Source organism: Pholcus phalangioides, unplaced genomic scaffold (genome assembly GCF_987345545.1).
Source record: "Pholcus phalangioides strain wild (caught in Gottingen) unplaced genomic scaffold, Ppha-v1.0 ptg000007l_1, whole genome shotgun sequence".
Lineage (NCBI taxonomy): Eukaryota > Metazoa > Arthropoda > Arachnida > Araneae > Pholcidae > Pholcus > Pholcus phalangioides.
The window spans coordinates 43,241,508-43,261,732 of record NW_028301600.1 but is presented as its reverse complement, the minus strand read 5'-3'; the positions used below and the strand labels follow the sequence as shown (position 1 = coordinate 43,261,732).

General features: G+C 35.8%; 1 protein-coding gene across 2 annotated transcripts in view; it reads left to right on the top strand.

Moving 5' to 3' along the window:
- Positions 1-20,225, top strand: part of LOC149085323 (inactive selenide, water dikinase-like protein) — a 58,050-nt gene that overhangs the window by 6,625 nt on the left and 31,200 nt on the right. For both annotated transcript variants that reach the window (XM_089233274.1, XM_089233276.1), the window contains exons 2-3: positions 1,192-1,295; positions 10,676-10,825. In XM_089233274.1, coding sequence (XP_089089400.1) covers positions 1,192-1,295; positions 10,676-10,825 — 254 coding nt within the window. The remainder of the gene's footprint in view (positions 1-1,191; positions 1,296-10,675; positions 10,826-20,225) is intronic.

The following is a 20,225-nucleotide window of genomic DNA, read 5'->3' as shown; positions in this document are numbered from 1 at the left end:
ATCAGTCCGGGGTTGTAAGCTGTTCTATCTATGAAACCACCCTTTACATGCATAAAATTCTGATGAAATATACATTTCACCAGCTCTTTCCTTTATAGAACAGTAAAATTTTTTCGCCTTTTACTTTATAATATTACAATTAATTGGAATACTTTTTTTGTAGCAATCTTGTAGCCACAAAAAACCACATACACGAATTTTTTGTACGAGAAACACATAGATCCCGTAGGTGATGCAAATTTTTCGCTGTCAAATTACAGCCGCTGCTGTTCCAATTTCTGATTCCCTTTTCTTGATATATCTTACCGTAGATTCGTTGATTCCGTAATGGTGGCACACCGCAGCAGTTGACTTACTTCCGCCAAGCATAGTTAATATATTCAATTTTTCTTGTTAAGTTTTAATTTTTTTTGCCTTCTCAAAGCATTATCAGTAGCACTAGGGAAATGAGCCATCTTAAGCATGCACAACTCAAATTTTGTAAGCAAAGCACATGAATGACGATTGCTGAGTGTTAACAAAAAAATTTTCCCAATGAAGGAAAAAACCGTGAATACGGAAACAGCAAATACGGGGGCGACTGTATTATTAAATTAAAATCTTTATAGTGTAATCTCGGTTTCGGTGACTTTTGCTTGAACGCTGACTATATGCTACAGTAAATTTGATAAATCTAATTCCTGAAAAACCCACCTTTGCTTAGGACGGTATTTTTTTTTCAAAAAGCCATGCTGCTTTTCTCCTAAAAAATAAGGTTGGCGCTGCCTATATAAATGTTTTTCCATTTGTCAAGCCCTGCAGGTATCTAAACAGTAAACCTACTGTAGGAGTTATAAATCTTTTTAAATATTTTTTTATAGCAAATAAATTTTAAATTGACAAAAATCTAGAAACTAGACATATGCTGGGATTGTACTATAAAAGTTCTTCTATAACACTAGAAAAATGTAACCAATAAGTGCATGGTTGCATTTGAGCGAATGTAGCTAATGCGCTTATTGGTTGTTTTTTCAAGTTCTGTAAGATAATTTTATCAAACTTTTATAGTGTAATCCCAGCCTTAGTGACATTTGCTTGAACACTATTGATATATTCCATGTTATGAAGTCTTATTTTAAATGCAAAAAATAGTTTGTCCGCACATTTGAATTTCTTCAGTATCAAATTTTATTTATATTTTAATATTTACAGGAATTGGAATGGATTGTAGCGTAATACCTTTGCGTCATGGAGGACTATCATTAGTTCAGACAACAGATTTTTTCTATCCACTTTGTGATGATCCATACATTATGGTACATATTTTTCTTTTTTTTTCAAGTCTATGGAATCGAATGTTCAAAATGTTTATTACGCAATTGGAAGTTTTGTTATGTCAAAGCAATGAAAAATATCAATTTAACAAATATATATTTTTAAGATGCATCTTCGTATTATTGATGATATAGAGATTCCCAAACTTATTACAGGGATGCAAGAGCTGCGCCGAAAGGGTTCTCTTGCTGCATGGTTGTAACATTACCATTTGGCTCCGTGGAAATTGTTTTTTATTCTAGTCATTGTTTATATACTTTGTCTCCGGGATCGACCGGCAGGATCGTGTGTCCGTCGATCGGCCGCCAATTTGTTATGTTTGGTTGCCAGATTCAATATTATAATGTTTACAATATTTCCTTTCCTCTCATGAAATTATGTAAATTAGATACAAGCTAATGCCGCACCTTCAATCTTGTGATTGGTTCTATCTTAGAGCATTATGGGAATGCTGCTATATAAAAACCAGCCAGAGATGTGCTTTACTACGACTTACGAACGATTCTACTACTTCCGACTTGTCTTAATCAGTAAGGCGTCGCACCCTGTTGAGGTGTGAGCTAGATCGTCTCTCAAATACAATGAGTTAAAATTGAAGTGTGCCTTAGGCACCTTGCCCGTCTCATCGCTTGACTTCATGTGAGGATTCAACGTCGTCGTGATCCTGTGGATTGGTTAATGGCCAGACCGGCTACCCGTGGACTTTCGCCTCCAGTTCCATGCGCAGCGGCTGACCTGTGATCTCAACGTGTGTTTGAAGACACCAAACCCGTCTGAAGCTGGTGCCGGGGAGTCTTTGACTGTGATGTAGACACCCGGGAATGTCTATCGGACGATGTGAACTAACACGTGAAAACCTGGACATGGCGGTGAGATCGACCCCTTTTATTGTTTCGTTGTAATATTGAGAGAAAGGCCTAACTGTGATAATTGTTGATAAATCGTTACATTAATAGTTTAATATTTAATTGAATAAATGTTTATAGTTTACTCATAATCTTGTCTATTTCATTGTTGTCATCCACTCAATGGTTACTGGGGAAAAAATGTTAAAGAATCCGGGAAGTATTCTTAGACAATCACTTTCGGAATGTTTACTTTGGTTACAGTGGTTCCCTAGCAATGTGTTTCGGACATGCATATGCCGTTAGAATGGTTTGTCACTCTGATGATGCCCCAAAAGCAGAATGTTTTGCATTGTTCTGCAACAAGCCCTCAGCTGACTGGAAATGTTCTGCGGTAAAAATTCCCATAATAGTGTTTTCTTGCACTTTTTCTTAAAATACTTCTATATTGTTATGCAGTAGCTGTAATTGTTTTGCGACGTACGTCACAGATTTTGGCATATTCTGCTTTGAGGAATGATGCCAGCATTATTTATGACAGTTTATGCCTTTATAATGGTTTTATCATTTTTTTAATCCTCTTAGTAATTGAAAAAAGCACGGCCAACATTGGTATTATATAGCTAGTTGTAGATATAATTATAATTCGTATTTAGTCCTGCTCCAAAATGGATGAGGGACACTTGCATCCCTGTTATTATGTTCATGACATTTGAGAATGGGGGTTAGAATTTCAAACACCCCTTGAAATAACACCGTCAGATCTTGAAACATTTTAATTGCATATTAAAGTACCTTGAGATTTAGTTGGAAATTAGTCTTTACTACAAGTTAATTTTTTTTTAAATATTTGTTGGGAAATTCTTGCCACACCATTATTGCACTTCCTCTCACCTGTCTACTAAGAACTGACTGAAACTTTATTGATATTTCAAGCTTTATGGCACTCATGCCTATCAATGGCCGCTGCGGTGGTGGTGAACCCCACCGTCACCACAGTGGTGGTCGGTTGAAGTTGGTTTCCTGTGGTTCCAAACTTCGAGGCGCAAATGTGAGCCGATCTCCCCATTAAAAAGTCTCGCCACAGAGAGCAACAGGCCTACAACGATTAATTATTCAATCATTTCACTTCACTCATAGTTAGAAAAACTGGTGAAAGATGTTCGCTACACATAACAAGCATTACACAGAAACAAACTTCACATCAGGTTTCATTACACGTACACGCACATTCCCGCATGTACCAACTCGTTACAGGTTCCGCAAAGGAATATGGGCGAGGTGCATGTCTGGGTTTAGTAGTAGTAGGCCTATCAATGGATTACATGTACAAATACAGTATTCTGGAAATATGGAAATAGTGAGGGAGGGAGAGAAGATGTGACAAAAATATTTTATTTTTATTGTGCCTTTTTTTAGAATTCATTTTTTACCCAGAACATATTTCAAGAATGTTATTGTACTAGAAAGAAAGGGGGTTGTATACAAATGAGAGCAAAAGAGGTGGAAAACAGATGATCAAAACTGCTTTTGCAAGAAAATTTTTTTTTTGAGTTATATTTGATGAATTTAACAATAGTTAAACAGATTGAAAAGGGTGGGATTAAAAAAAAAAATTTTTTTTTATTGAACTGTGGTTATATTGACCCTACAGGGAGGGGTCAAAATTCATCAGTACTGAAAGCCATTACACACAATTTTGACATATCTATATTATATTTAATGCACAATTTTTTTATATTTAATAACTTGTCTACATTTTGGATTTCAAAGCAGTAAAGAAAAAAAATTTATTCTTTGTGGCTGAAAAGCCAAAATCATGTTCATTATCTTTGTTCCAGAACCTCATTTTTAACAGTTTTAAATGGCTTTAAATGCTCATCTTTTGAAAGGTAAGACCAGAGATACACATGTGTACTTACTTCAAATGGTCCTACTGAAGATAGCAACTTTAATTAATAAAATTGTTCCCTTTTTAAAAAACACAATTTTTACATAAAATAAGAAAAGGGTCAGTTTGGGCTCAGTTGTGAAGAGATTATAAAGACAGTCTGTTAAATAAGGTAGGTAATGATGGAAATATTAATATCTTTGGGCAAATTTACAGCTATTTTTTGAACTTCCCCAGTTTAATAATTTTTGCTGGTCCCCAATTAATTGTTTAATCAGGTATATATTTATAATTATCAATCTGCATAAGTCGGATATAGTGAGTATAAATTGTAATGAGAATCTTATAAGTGATTTGTAATAAATATACAGTTGAAGTCCATTATAACAAGTATCTCTACATAACAAGTGATTGTCAAATAGCTAATATCAAAGATATAAAAACCATTAGGATATGTCTAGTTAAAAATTATGAAGCTTTCGCTATAATGTTGAAAATAATCTTGGTCTGTTTTCTTTTTTTCTCTTGAAGAATTAAACTAAACGCATGGATTAATATCATTTATCATTACTTATGCTCCTTGTAAACATTACTTGAAGTACTTCCAAAAAAAAAAAAAAATTGGACACAGCTGAGTCACAATTTTTACTTCCTCCCCCCTCCTTCCTTTTTCATATTTTTGCATGTATGACAATTTTATTTGGACTTTTCATATCTCCTTGTGGCTAAGAGACCACGGTCACTGCCAGAGCTTATTTGACCAGACTTGTAAAAATAGTTTCTGAACAGCTGGAATTCTAAGGCATTTCGCCCACAGCAGTGACTGGCATCTTTAAAGGTGGAGTCTGGTACTACTTAGTGTTGACTAACTGAAATTTGACTGTATTTTGGGGAGTATCAAGCCTCCTGGCCCTTATTTCTTCTCCAGTAAAGGACGTGCCCAGTGCCCCCCCTATGTGAAGAATAAAATTAAAGAGATGGTATTTTTTTTACTCAAAATATACTGGGGTGAAAATTGCTGTAGTTAAGGGAGGCTGCTATGTCTCCACTCAGCGCTTCATGTTATTAATGTATGTTATAAGGAATTTAAAATTCGCTGGTGTATTGGTTAGCGCACCTGCCGGTATGCAAGGGGATCTGGGTTTGATTCCATATATTCGGAATATTTCAGGCTAAAAAATACCATATCTTAATACAAAAAGGACAACTGGGGCAAAAATTTCTGTAGTTAAGGAAGCAAAGATGGCATTGACACGCAAATACCTAAAATTTCGAGAAAGGACGCATAAAAATTTGTTTCACGCGTCCTCTAAGACGCGATCTTTCCTAGTTCCAAGATGAAAAAAATAGAGAGAAAAACCTCCCTAACACTTTTCCTTTTATCACGATCGCATGCGACCTTGAAAAAGTCGTTTTGCTACTTCGTATACAGTATTGTATTGATATACATGCAGGTTGTTGAAGATATTTAGTTTCCCTTAATTAGGGTCCATGTACAGAATTTTCGAAGAGAATTTCGCAGTTTTCACTCCCCTACTGATTTTCTCACTTCCGCTTACATATCGGAAATTACGGTACTTTCGCGGCTGTCTGCCGGCATTCAAAGACAGTGGCCTATATGGCATAAATTTGCCTTGTTCTCCTACAAGATTGCAAATGCACATTTTTTGAAAAATCGTAAAGGATTTGGATTATGCCCGTTCAAAGTATAAAAAATTTTCCGGGATCGTGTAAGAACAAACATGTGAATCTGTAAAAACTCTACCTTGAATATCCAGTTTTATTATTTAGCTGCTATATGGTAGTCACCGCATCTCATCGCAAAAATTACTGGTGTGTATGCAGAATTGGCTTTTGGGGGGGGGGGCAGAAGGATTTCTTCTACAGAAAATGTGGGTCATTAACGCTCAAAAAGAATATTTCGAATTAACTTAGTGTAAAAGCCAGTTTTCTCCAATATTTAAATTTTCTACAACCCGCGATTGCGTAGTGGTAATCGGCTAAAAATATGATTTTCTAAGGTTTCCAATTTTGAGTTGGCTGTTCCTTTGAAAAAAAAAACTGGTCACAACCACAAAAATAGACCTACAACACAAATATGTATACATTAAATTTCAAATCCATGAAAAAAACCAATTTCGAGGATAGATTCAGGGCTGCAACTAGGGTGAGGAGAGCAGGCGGGTCTAGTTCCTACGGGCTATGGACTAGAGGGGGGTGCCGAATTCACCCTTTATAACTGCTTCTACATTACATGGGGTGCCAAAATGTGTGCTTGCCCCATTTGAGAAAGTATCTAGTTGCAGCCCTAGATAGATGGCACCATGTACTGAACACAAAACACTCTGAATGCCGGGCACACACTCTCTTGAGTCTCACCAACACAAATCTGACATAGTTCCAATATTCAGGTGTGAAAATATGTGACAGTTAAATGGTGACAGATCAGAGACCATCAGGGAGGAAAAATAAAATTCTACCAGGAAATTCTTGCTCGTAATGTAATATGAGGGGTTCTCCAGTTGCTGATGGGAAGTCCAGCAGATCACCGGTGGGGGTTACGCGCGGGATCGTCATCAACTCCGTGAAATGAAAATATTAATGTGTAATATCAAATTGTGATAAATGTTTTGCAATGTAATTATACAAGAATAATCTACAATGTTTTTACCTTCATACCGTCTGTGGGCCGCAGACCATTTCACGGTCAATAATTTCATGAGAATTTCAATGTGCAATAGGCCTATTGTTGCGGACCCTGGCCAGGTCTTCAATGTTTACCTTTTCTATGTTGCCAACATCCATATGTCAAAAGTTGAAAAAAGTGTTTTATTTCGTATGATATGTAAATGAGTTTTACTGTTCAGTCAAGTTTTTACAGGCTGATTCTGCTGTCTGATTGGTTCTTGGAAAGGTTTTTCTTTAAAAGCCACCACTGTACAGAGAAAAGGGCAGATCTAAACAAGCAAGTTCAGCACTTAGCAAGGCGTCTCATCTCGTGCAGCGTACGTCATTATGTTCTGGTGAATCTACGACCTAGGGGCTCTTATCTTACACCTAGCAGCTGTGGGAAGACAAGAGATAGAGAATTAGCTTTCTCTTCGAGACATCGACTCTTTACCGAAACCTGGTCCAGTGCGACTCACCTGGAGAAGGGAAACTTCGACTGGGACAGCGGAGCAGTGCTGATGCTGTCATAGAACATCCATCATGTGAAATGCTGAGCAGACATCGTCTCGGGACTTGACTACTTGGAATACTGGTTGGTGACGTTCACGCAGTTGGTGAAGCCGACGCGTAGGTGCAATGAACTTCTTCAGACAGATCGGTGAGACCAAATTAATTTTGATGTGCAATATTTACTAAAGCTAAAACTCTAAGAAATTTTTTAAAAATTTGAGAAGTGTAAAATAAAAAACTTTGATGCTAATAAATAATATTTGTGGAAAAAGTTGTTTCATTGTTGTCATTCGCAGAGGCTGACTATGTCGGGGAAAGATAAAAAAATAGAATCCAGGATGTAACAATGGCCGGTACGCTACAGTATGAATAGAAAGAATTGGAAGATAAGTGTCTGAGAGAGAATCGCATTTGCTTTTTAAATTTAAATCGGATATTATTGAAAGAGCTAAGATTTTTTTAAAGAAATGAAAAATCAATCAGAAGGAAATTTATAGATTCATTTATTAGTAAATATATAAATGTGTGTGTGCCTCCAACTGTTAATTACAGTGGATCCTGCTTATAATGCTTTTAAAAAAAAACTGTCGTAAAAAACATAAGCAGGAAAACAATTTAAACGGAAAATCTTAATAAGAATTACTTATAAAGTTGGGACCATGAAAATAAGTCAGACTAAGTGGAAAAATGTTCTAAATGGGAACGCTATTAGCAGGATCTCAGCGGTATATTTGGTTTAGATTTGTGATATGTGCAGACCTGCCAAATCTCCGGATTTAGGCGGGAGACACCTGCTCTCCGGATTTAATCAAATTTTTCCGGATTTTGGCAGAAAATGAGATTTTACGCGAGCTTTCAGGTTGTCGTGACGTCAATGACTGCCGTCATCATTAGGGAAAACACCCATAGAGGACGGCAGTGGTTATTTCCATCAAGCAGCCGTAAAGAATGGTCTTGGTGAGTGCATTTAAACAACTGGCAAAGACGTGACTTTGTTTACGTAGCGTTTATCGGCAATCATCAGGGGCATGATCTTGGTTGCCGAAATTCCTGTAGGCCTATAATCGTTATTGTATTCCATCAACAGCCGTGCAGTAAACACACATTTTTTCGTTAGCAGCGTTGTATTTTGAAGTTTTTTAATTGTTTTCTCCGATTAAATATGTCTTCGGAAAGAAAATATGAAACTTTAAGCTAAATATCAAGCTTTTAAGAGTTCATATATATCCAAGATTATCAATCAATGGTATCACCCATGAAAGGGAATTTGTTTTATGAACAGCATATGTAGATGTGATTTCTCTATTCTGCATGACTGACATGGAATTATATTCTGCTCGGGAAGAGGGGGGGGGAAAGAGCAGAACCTGCCTTGGGGGGGGGGGGAATGGAACTTTTTCTTAATTGATTAAAAAAATATTTCGGGAAATTTTTTTTGGATCGAGTCTATGAGGACCGCGGCGGGAAGGGGGGGGGTACCCCCCTCCGGGAAAATTTCTGGATTCCAAAAGTTGCCATGTCTGTATGTGTTACATTTCATGTGTTAAATTCTCTTTAATGAGGTTCTTTCTAAGCTTTTCCTACTAGTACACAATTAAAGTAAATGAACCTTTAGATAGAACAATGTTTTCAGAAATGAATTATTTGATTCACAGAAAATACCTATTACCCAGAACATGGCCCGCTGCTCTCAACGAAGATATTATAGCAGGTGATGAAAGACCTGGGGTATGCTAGAAAAAAAAATTCATAGAGATGCCAGTAAATTATGGGGAAGGAAGCATATACTTTTTCCTCTTAATTTTTTTCAAGAGGGACCCACTTTCACTCAAAAGGGATCCAGATTAATTAAAGTACAGCAGCATCTCTGAAATAGGCTGCTATGTCTCCATTTGGCGCTTCACGCTACTAATGCATGTTATAAGGAATTGATAAGTGTGTCTCTGGTGTATTGGTTAGCGCACTTGCCCAGTATGTAAGGGTTTTGAATAATCCAGATGTACGATCGATTGTTAATACAGTCAAGTCAAATCTGAAATTATACGCCCCCAAATTGACGCAGCATATTGCATCAACAACCAACAACACTTTGCATCCTGAAACTGTCAGATAAATTCTACTATCGAAAGGATTGCATTAACGAGTTCCAAGAAAACTTCTGATTTCCATCACATAAATCAGAAAAAAAGACTCGATTTCGTTAAACAGTATCATCAAAAGGATTTCGCTTTTTGGGAAACTGTCTTATTCACAGATGAAAGCAAATATAATATTTTCAGTAGCGACAGTCACACGGGAAAATTTGGAAAAGGAAAAATGAGGAAATGAAACCTGAAAATCTGACTCCAACAGTCAAGCATGGTAGAGGCAGCATGATGGTTTGGGGATGCATGTCAGCGTCTGGTGTAGGGAAATTAATTTTCATTAAAGGTAGGACTGTGTCCAAAATACCTCCAAGATACTGCAAGATAATTTGCAAGCATCAGTCGACAAATTAGGTATTGGAAGCCAATGGATCTTCCAACAAGATAATGATCCAAATCATACTGCACAGATTGCGAAGGAATGGCTCCTTTTTACAAGGTACCTAGACATCTTCATTCACCTTCCCAGTCATCTGACTTGAATCGCATTGAACACTTATGGGGTGAATTCAAGAGAAGAGTTTTTTTTTTTCGCAAATATATATAGTGTTATCAAGAAGAAAGCATTTTTGAAACACATTGTTGAAAGAGTAGGTCCAAAATTACAGCGGATATAACGGAAAACTTAGTTCAATCGATGCCCAGGAAGTTGGATGCCATTAATGAATTGAACGGAGGTCCTACACACACACAAAATATTTATTTTTAATTCAAATGCAAAAATCGTGCATATTAATAAACTTTTCACCCATGTATGTAGACTTTTGTGACCTGCTATTTCCACTCAGTGGTGTTTTTTTTTTTTGCAAATATCAATTTGCTATTTTTATTTCTATCAAAGATATGTTTGAATTGTTCAATGTTCCAATAAAAAAGAGGGCGACATATTGATTCTGTTTTGTTTCTTCAATAATGTAATTTTTAAGGGTGTACATAGATTTTTGTGACTGACTGTAGATTGCGTAAAAATTTGTTGTGGAGCACTTTAACATTTTGTATGGTCCTTTGGTCTATATTGGTCGCCAAACACTCAGTGTTTGTGGGAAATTTTCCGTTAAAGGGTATAATTTTCTTTTCCATTTTCATGTTAGATAGGTTGTCTAATCCAGGTTTTTTAATGTGTATTTTGGTATTGCAATCACAGGACCACAATTTTTTTCCGTTGAAGACAGGTTTCTGCTTAAAACAGGTTTCGTTAAAGACGGGTTTTACTGTATTAATATTTTTAAAGTGGTTTTTGTTGTGCATCTTTCAGGATTTTAGAATAATGGTCTTTATTTTTATTTCCTTTTTTTTCTCAGGGTAGAATCGCTTGTGCCAATGTGCTTAGTGATTTATATGCCATGGGTGTAACTGAATGTGACAATATGTTAATGCTGTTAGGTATTAGCACAAAAATGAGCGATAAAGAAAGAGATACTGTTGTGCCTCTTATTATACGAGGTTTTAAGGTGAGTTTTTTATATTTTAGACATACTTATACTGATTTGTATTAATTATGTTTGGTTTTTGTTTTTTTTTTGCTTCAGCAGACTTGCCAACTGCTACAGATTGTAGATTCTATGGTTGGCCATACTCAATAAGATAGTTAACCTTTTACCGGCTGAATTAAGATTTGAATTGTTTTTCTAATTTTTTTCTGTTATTTCCTGTTCTGATCCTTTAGAGATATCAACCATAAAATTCATGAAAAAAAAATTTCTTGTATGTTTTCTGGACTTGCCCATGTCCATAGAAACAACATTGAAATCAAAAAAATTAAATTTTATTCTTCCTTAAAAAATAGGTGATTTAAAAAAATTTAATTAATAGCATTAGTGCTGAAATGAATAAAATTTGATTTTTAAATTAAGTTTGGAATCTCATGCATTCAGGAAGAAAATCAAGTGCTTTCATGTAAGAAAAATATTTTTTTTTGCAGTGGGAACATCAGCTGTTAAAAGGTTAGCACTGTAGTCATAATTTTTTCTTCAGATATTTTTTATTTTGAAAAAAAGGGGTTTTTTTTTTGTATTTTATAAATTTTTATTTTTTGAAATCATGCTGATCTTTACAAATTAGCTATGGTGCAATGACAAATTTATATACATATAATGACAAAATAGAAGAGTTCAAGAAAAGACATATCATTGAACTGGAAAAGTGTCACGATGGAATTGACATATTGGTGTCTGCATACCTGCCAACTGTTATGATTTTATCGTATTTCATACGATTTTAACAAGTTGATACGATTATGTGTTTTTGCTTCTAAAAATATGATTTTTTACCAAATCTGTAATATTGACATTTCCTGCGTGTCGTAAACTGGTTAGCATTAGAATCATCGATTTTCCATTGGTCTGCATCACTCCGTGAAACCTAGCTGAAAATTCCTGTGCTGTGCTGGGAGTTCATGCTCCGAAACTATGTCTTAAGCTGCCTCTGTATTAGACAGTATACCGAGTGACATTGCCGTCTTAGTACATGGGGCCCAACCGGGCACGGCCCAGGGCCTCAAGAGAATAGGGGTCTCCGAAAAATTAAAAGTAGTTGAATTTTTCGAGAATTTGCCTGGTAGGGCCTCAGAAAAATCACTTGGCCTGGGGGCCTGTGATGCTCTTAAGACGGCCATGCATCAATCCTTTAGCATCTATTTGATGGATCAATATTTTCCTGTAATTTGCATGCCATCCTAACCCTTTGTGGTCTCGTGAATTATATAGCATTTCATTTTTTAAATTCAAGTGGAATTTTATAAATGAACTTGTGCCAAAAATTGAGTTCGTAATTCCTGCTTTTTTGATAGATTTAGAATAATAAACCATTATTTTCTTGATATTTGAGTATCGTCGAAATTTCACCATGTCTGAAATATAGAATTACATTTTTATTGTTTAGTTATTCAGGGTCAAGAGTTTTCAGGGTTTTTGGAAATTTTCGACAAAAAATAATGCACTTGATTCCATTGACAGGGTTCGCACATCCTTAAAAACTTTTCATTTCCCTCCGGAAGGGCCCTTATAACTCCTTACTTTTTGCAGCCATGCCTGAAAAAGTCTTTTTTTTTTTTTTTTTTTTTTTTCCTCTGAAGGGATGATCTTTCTTAGAATAGGCATTCCCCATGGTGATGAATAGCATTGCCTAGAAAAATAAGAGGAAGCTTCCTCCGAATATAAAGAGGAAGATAAGAGAAAAAAAACGCTCTCTCCCTTTGTAATTGGAAATGTGAAAGCAGGGGATGGGATTGGAACATTCAGTGGTTGTGCATACCTGCCAACCGTTACGATTTTGTCGTATTTAGTAAATTAATACGATTATACGCTTTCGCTTCTAAAAATACGATTTTTTACAGAATCGCTAGTTTTGACATGTTTTCCTGCTTATGTCGCAAACTGGTCAGCGTTGGAAATCGATGGTCCGTAGAGCGACATCACTCCGCTGAACCAGTAGCCGAAAATTCCCCCATGCCCAGTGGTGAGAAAGTTTTTTTCAGTTTTTACTTATGCGGCGAAACGATGTCTCGAACCTCCTATATTACGCAGTATACTGAGTGCAGACCTCGCAGCTTTCCTATTTTTCCTACTATTTTCCTACTTTCACCGCTATCGTCTTTTTTTTTACCGCAATTCTCTCCTACTATTAATATTTTATCCCTCCTTCCCATTTGCTTACAGCCAATATCTCACTACGAAAATTCTGAGAAACCACAAAATGTCACTGCTTTCCGCAGTTTTTTGACGTGTTTTATGTGTTTTATTCACATTACAACTCGCTACTGAAAAACAAGAAAGGAAAAAAAATTCAGTTGCACTGGAGTAAGGGACAACGACAAGCGTATCTTTTCGCCGCCGCGCCTTAAAGTGCTAAAAACTGAAGTCCTGTGGGGAAAGCCAATCTGTTTCGCAGATTGGTTGCCGTAAATAAAAAGGCAAAGGAAAAAAGAGGAACAGGCTCTATTCACACACAAGAGATTCTATGAGAGAGACAATGGGTTTATCTCTCCTGGGATCCCGTAACAAGCGTCCATCCCTGAAGCCAGGTTTTCCTCGGAGTAGTCTTTTTGCACCGCGTGAACCTAACTGGATCATTTCATGTTGGCAGAAATGAGTTACATAATGAGTTACGAATTTGCATTTTCCAAGCGTGGCGCATCGGCTCAGGACGGCTATATAGTATATGACCCTGGCGTCATCTACTCTATCTGCTGCATGCTCCGGTTTAAAGTGAAGAGACACAACACGAAAATGAAGGTAAGGTCGCTGAAACGCGCGGCACACGACGCTTAACTCCTCCAGAAGCAGTCTGCCAATCACGCTGACGTAAAGCGCTGTCGTGAGCCGTATTGTGCTCTGTAGGAAAACAGTCGTACTGCTTTTCATATTGATGAATACACGGCATGTCACGCTGGGTGATTCACCTTGCGCGCGGCATAGAAAACCTGCTAGTAAAACCCGGCTTTTAAAAGTGACAGCCCGAGCCACGTCTGGTTTTACAGGAGGGAGGTGGGGGGGAGAGAACGAGCCGATCAGCCACTATAGCTGAACCTATTTTTTTTAACCTTCAGAAAATAACTTTATGGTATCTTTATGTTAGGGGTCATTCAAGTATTACGTCAGCATGGATGGGAGATTTTCGATTTGCTGACTTGCTGACGTGGAGGGGGGGGGGAAGATTCTTACGTCATCAACCACCCTTTATAAAAAATATGAAATATTCTTAATGGCGTCTTACTCGGTGCGCGAAAAACGAGTAAAACTTTTCACTAGTTTGTGGGCACCTGAACTAACATTCTCCCTACAGAGCCACTCTAGTGATCTTCAAATACTTAGCGGATCCAAATGCTCTGGAACTGTGCCGCGCGTCATATAAGTGATCCGTGATTATGCCGCAGATCACTTAAGTAATCTGGGAATGTGCTGCGGATAACTTGAGTGATGTAGAACCGCACAGGTGGCAGGACCAATGCTCTAAAACTTTGTCACATGTCACTCAAGGGATCGCTTAATGTGCCACAGATCGCTTAAATGGTCTGGAATTGTGCCACGAGTCACTTAATCGATCTGTAAATGTGTCACTTGGTTCATTGTTACAAAAATAGATTTAGAGGCAGGCCACATCATAACGCCAGGGCCACATTTGGTCCGCACAGGCCGAATGTTTACCGCGGGTCAAGGCTTACCAAGGGGTTAGAGAGGTAGGGTCGCAATGAATTTCTTGAGCAATTTTGGGTTCTTAGCCTTCAAATAGCATTGAAATTAACAAAAATTATTATAACAACATATAAAGATATTTTGTTTCGAAATTGTAAAAAATATTTTTACAATTCTTTTAAAAAATATTTTGTGGATTAAAAAAATAAATTTTTGATCATCTGGGGGGAAGCCCCCCAATTTAGATTCCACCAATAAGAGTTAGGAGGAAGGGGACAGAGCGCTGACAGGGGGAGGGTGAGAGTTTTGCTGACTTTTTCTGACAAGAGGGGCGAGTCAAAAATTGCTGAAAATTTGCTGACGTAATACTTGAACAGCCCCTTATTTTAAAGCATACATGTGCTCAACACATGGCCTGAATGTGGCCTGCCTCAAGTGGCGCCGGTACACTTACAGATGAATTAAGTAGCTCGTGGCAAATTCTTACTTCAATTGAGCGGCCCGCGGCACATTCCCAGATTGTTTGAGAGTGATTTCCGGGGGGGAGGGCTTTCTTTCTTTCAAACCAAGCACAACTCAGGTCTATTACCATCTATGGGCCATTTACTATCTAGGGAGTTGTGCTGGAAGTGTGTGTGTGCTCCTAGAGTTGCTGCAAATATATATAATTTTGTAAGAAAAATCTTTGTCGGCTGTGGTTTTTATTTTGAATAATTGGATTGGGAATGAATATCACTTTTATAATTTTTATAATTTATGTGATGCTGTTATGAGTTATATTTTTGACTAATACTTGAAGGTTTTAGAACACTTTGGTGACGACAGAAAGCATGTATGTGGATTGATTATTTTATGAATTCTTATGATGCTGGGTAACAAATCAAAACTTGTAATTTTTGAACCACTTCTACATCTATATTTTTGAGAAGAGGGAAAATATGTTTGCGAATTAAAAATAAATTTGCATATGTGCCCAGCCCCTTTTTTTGCTGTAAAACTTGTAAGTTATGAAGTTTGCCATGAGTCCTTAGAAACTGCTTGAAACTCCTTAAAAAGTCCTTACTTTTCATTTTGAAAATTTTGTATGAACCCTGATTGAGATATTATTCTATATAAAGTTCTATATTAATATTAATCATTCAGGTGTCTAGGATGATAAATTTTGTTATGAATATCGGATAATTTTCAACACTTTAGCATCCATCTAATGAATTGGTTTTTTTTTTAATGTTTTCACGTGATCAGGGGACTGGGTGTCCCAGTGAGTGAAATCATATTTCATTTTAATGTAGATAAAACTAGCACAAAAATGTCAAATGATAGACAAGAAAACCAATTTTTATTGATCTTCCTGAGAATGTTCTTTTTTAAAGTAAGCAATATATTTTCTTATGCAGAAATTACTTTTTCTGATTATAATTATGATTTCCTCCTAATAAATTTTAGTATGGGGTACACCCCTTCTCCCCCCCCCCCCCCCATCCGTAAATTGGAAAACGGGTGCAAAGCTTTTTTAGTGATAGAGTACAATTTTTTTTTCTTCTGGGTGGTAGGTCTGGTGTCTATTAAAAGTGTTGCAATGCAATTATTTCAGCATAATTTGAAGGAATACTCTTACATACGATCCGGGTCAACAGCAAAGCATGATGATAGATCCAATAATAGGTGAAACCCTTGCTTGCGAAGGATTATTTTTGCACTGGTTCCCATATGTTATGAATCCATGGTATCATAGTGACCTGTTTCATGACTGAGTCACTAGAGAATTTAAATCAGTAAAGGCAAATTTTGTGTTTGGTTATGAGCTCCATGTTTTTAATGTATTTATCTGCTCTGTGTAACACCACAAAAACAAGTTTTTAATGACTACTATACTTTTTGAACCCTTAAATTAAGCAAATGAAAAGTAATAAACTAAATGGTCCACATACACTCCCCTTAGAGATGTAAAATTCTCGAGAATAATCTTTTGGAGAATAGAATATTCTCGTGAAGGAGAGTATTCGAGAATATTCTCTGGTAGGACTATTATTATAAATAACTTGAGAATATCCTTATAAGTTCTTTATGAGAATATTCTCCTGTTATTTATAATATAGTTACACATAATATCCTTAAGAATATTCTCTGGAAGGACTACTTTCATAAATTACTGGGAATATTTTTATAGAAAATAAGAATTATTCTGAAGTTATTGATAATAGTCCTTGCAGAGAATATTCTTGAATATTCTCCTCAATGAGAATATCAGTTACCGAAAAATCTTTCCAGAGAGTATTATCAACAATATATGTAATAACATGTATTATAATAAATAATCTCGATAAATAACAGAATAATTATTATTTTTGATAAGAATGTATTCTCTAGTAACTTATAATAGTAGTCCTTTGAGAGTACTACCGTCTTCCGTCCCCTGTCTTCTCGCCCCGTGAAGAAGATGGAAATATTGAAGTTTGTAGACCACAATATTAAAGTTTGAAAGCAAGAAAATTAAACCAACAGGGCTGAAGTGCACAACTTTTAAAGAAGTGTGAGTGATACAGAATTTAAGTGTATGTGCATTGAAGAAAACGAAGTTCTGCATCTTAGAATGAAGGTGATTATATAAGAATAGCTTCCTTTATCAATCAACTTTGATTTAATTTCTTTTGTTGTAACTTATTTTTAAAAATTTAACTCATTTTAAAATATTTTTTTAAGGTTTTAATCTAAAGGTTTCTAAAATCTTTATAACCAAAATTTTAAAACCTCTTATCATGTGACCTGGAGAATATTCTCGAACTAAAATTTGTCATTGGGGGTGATTATACCAAAAATTGTTTGTTGTAAATGTTTCAGGTAATGAAAACTAATTTATATTTCACAATATAAACAAAATTAGTAAAAAAATTTAAATTATTTAAAAGAAAAATGAATATATATATTCTCGATTATTCTCCAATTTTTACATCCAGGAGAATATTCTCACCTCACATCTCTACACTCCCCCAAATAACCTTCAAAGCGATACAATTTGGCAGAATCATTAATTACAATCTCCACCATTTGTAACATTTGGCAATATATCAATGATTCCCTGCTCAATTAAAATCAATTACACAAATTTTTTGTTGATAGGATTTGGTGAAAAGTAGGACAAAACCAAGCGAGTAGGACATTTACCCAGAAGTAGGATGAGTGGGAGCTCTGGCAATCTCAAAATCATACAGCTTTGAAGTGCAAATTCATTCAGCATTGCTTTTTCATCATTTCTCTTCAATGGAGTATTCCATCTGTCTGGATGGAAAAAATTATTTTGTATTTATTACTTCATGGTCTTGGACAGTAACTAACATTCATCATTGAAAATTATGGTGCAAATAGGTGAAACAACAGTTTGCATTGCAAAGCAGTTGGATACATAGGCCTATTTTAGGTTTTCTGATGCTACCCAATAGCATTCAGTTGTCTTCTGTATTTTTAAGGCATGTGTGAAGAGGCATAAACAATATTTACAATGCTCAGCAAAGAGCTATAAATGAAAGTGCGTCATTTGTCAAAAACCATTGCACTGCCATTGAACAGTAAAATGTAAACAAATCCCTTTAAAAAAGGATGGACAACGCAGTAAAACTATCTGGTTCACCTTGCCTTATTTACATCAGATCTTGTAATTTACACATTTTGCACTGTGCTTTTGAAAGTGGTCTCGCAGGAGCATCATTCTTAAACATACGTCTTCAAAATTTGCTGTGCATTGTTGAAGAGAGTTGACAAACTCTGCACTTTGGAAGACTCCAGAAAAAGGATGTAATATATATTGGGAGAGACAGAAAAAAGAATTATCTGTGGTTGCTAGTGCACTGTTTTGGCCAAAAATTGGTTTTGTAACCAAGTCATTTGTCATTTTGCTTGAGTCATTCTTATAGGATACTGAAATAGTGCTATGAAAAAAAAATTTAATTGAAAATTAAAAAATAATTTTTTAGGGAGTTTTTTCATTATGCTACGATTATGTTGTCTAAGGGGGTTTACCCTCCCCCATCCTACTTTTTAGTCCTTTGTTTTCCTAATTCAAATTTTTTTGAATTTTTTGAGTGGGAGTCCTGGATTGCATAATACCCTGTGTTAGACATTTTATGTTGATCTTACAACATAGGGTTTTGGACATTCTTACGCTGATGAACCTTACTGACGATCATGGGGTATACCATTGATTTTGTTGTATTGTATAATTTTTTTTATGCTGTACAAACTTGTTCTTCCATACAACTCTTCATACCAGATTTCGACAAAATGTTTCTATTAGAATTTCAGATTCATAATGTGCAAGTTAACTTAATTTTAACCTATTAAAGACGACTTTGATTTTTAGAAAGAAGAAAACACTGAGTGGAACCACTCCCATTATTTATTGGGAAAGAAAAAAATTAATTTGGAGTGGCAAATTTTTTCTTAAGCAATCAATGAGTTAAACACGAGTGTATGTTGGACAATCTTGTGTGGTTAAGCAATCGCTCAACAAAACCCTATTTTTCATTTTTTTAAAGGTTTTTTTTTTTAAATGAAGTCTTTTTTTGTATTTTTTCTTGTTCAACATTAGAACATCTCAGTTTGTGTATTATATACCGGTGCATAGGTAACGAGGCACATATGGCATTTTACTGGTGAACTGTTGATCCTAGAGGCATACTTCCAATAGAAAAAGTATCCAAATAACGTGTAGAACCTTGATACATCATTTATACTGCAAGGGGTTGTTTAGTTATTGAAATAAGAAATTGAACTTTTTATACGAGCACAATGTGCCCAAAAACCTAAACCCTCATTTAATGCTGTTTTTTGAATTTGAATATCTTAGCAAATATTGCATTTAGAAACGTAGAATTTTTGTTGGCATCAGAAGAGAGACTTTGTCACATAGTATCAGTATAAAAAGTTAACATTTTTATTTTAATAACTATACAATCTCTTGCAACATGAATGACATATGAGTACTACACGCTATGTGGTTACTACTTTTCTAATTGGAAGTACAGTAAAACTTCGATTAACCGTCACTCGTTTAACCACCGGTTTCTGTTATCTGTCATTGTTTAAAAGGAAAACTTGAGTATCAACAAAAAACATACATCTTTAAAATTGTCCTCGGATTACTTTTTCACCCTTCTGTATAAAGCTGGAAGTGATCGTACTGTATAAAGGCGGAAGGAACTAATCGTCGATGGCGGAGGAATTGAGCTTGATCTGGTGTGCCACAAACTTATCACTAACCAGTTGCTATTGTGTTACATATTGTCCTCAGTCGTGACAAAGTAGCCTGTGTGTTCGAATGAATGTTTTGTTTTGGTTGGAATGTGACAAAATGGATGGAGGCTTTAAAATTTCGAATGATGATTAAATTGTTTCTAGTATGACTACTGTTGAAGAAGAGAAGAAATTGATGACGATGAAGAATCAGTTCTTTACCAAATACCTACAACTAGCCACTCAGAAGCAGAAACAATGTTATCAAAGTGTATCAACTGGTTGGAAATGCATGAGGAGGCAAATGCAACACAGATCATACTTCTGCGTAAGATACGGAACATCGCCGCTCAAAAAGCTCGAACCTCAAAGACACATAAAAAGATGACAGATTATTTTAAAGTACTGTAACCTAGGTTTATAGTATTACAATACATTTCTGTACAATACCACCTTATATTCAAGTTTACATTGATCGTTTTGTAAAATT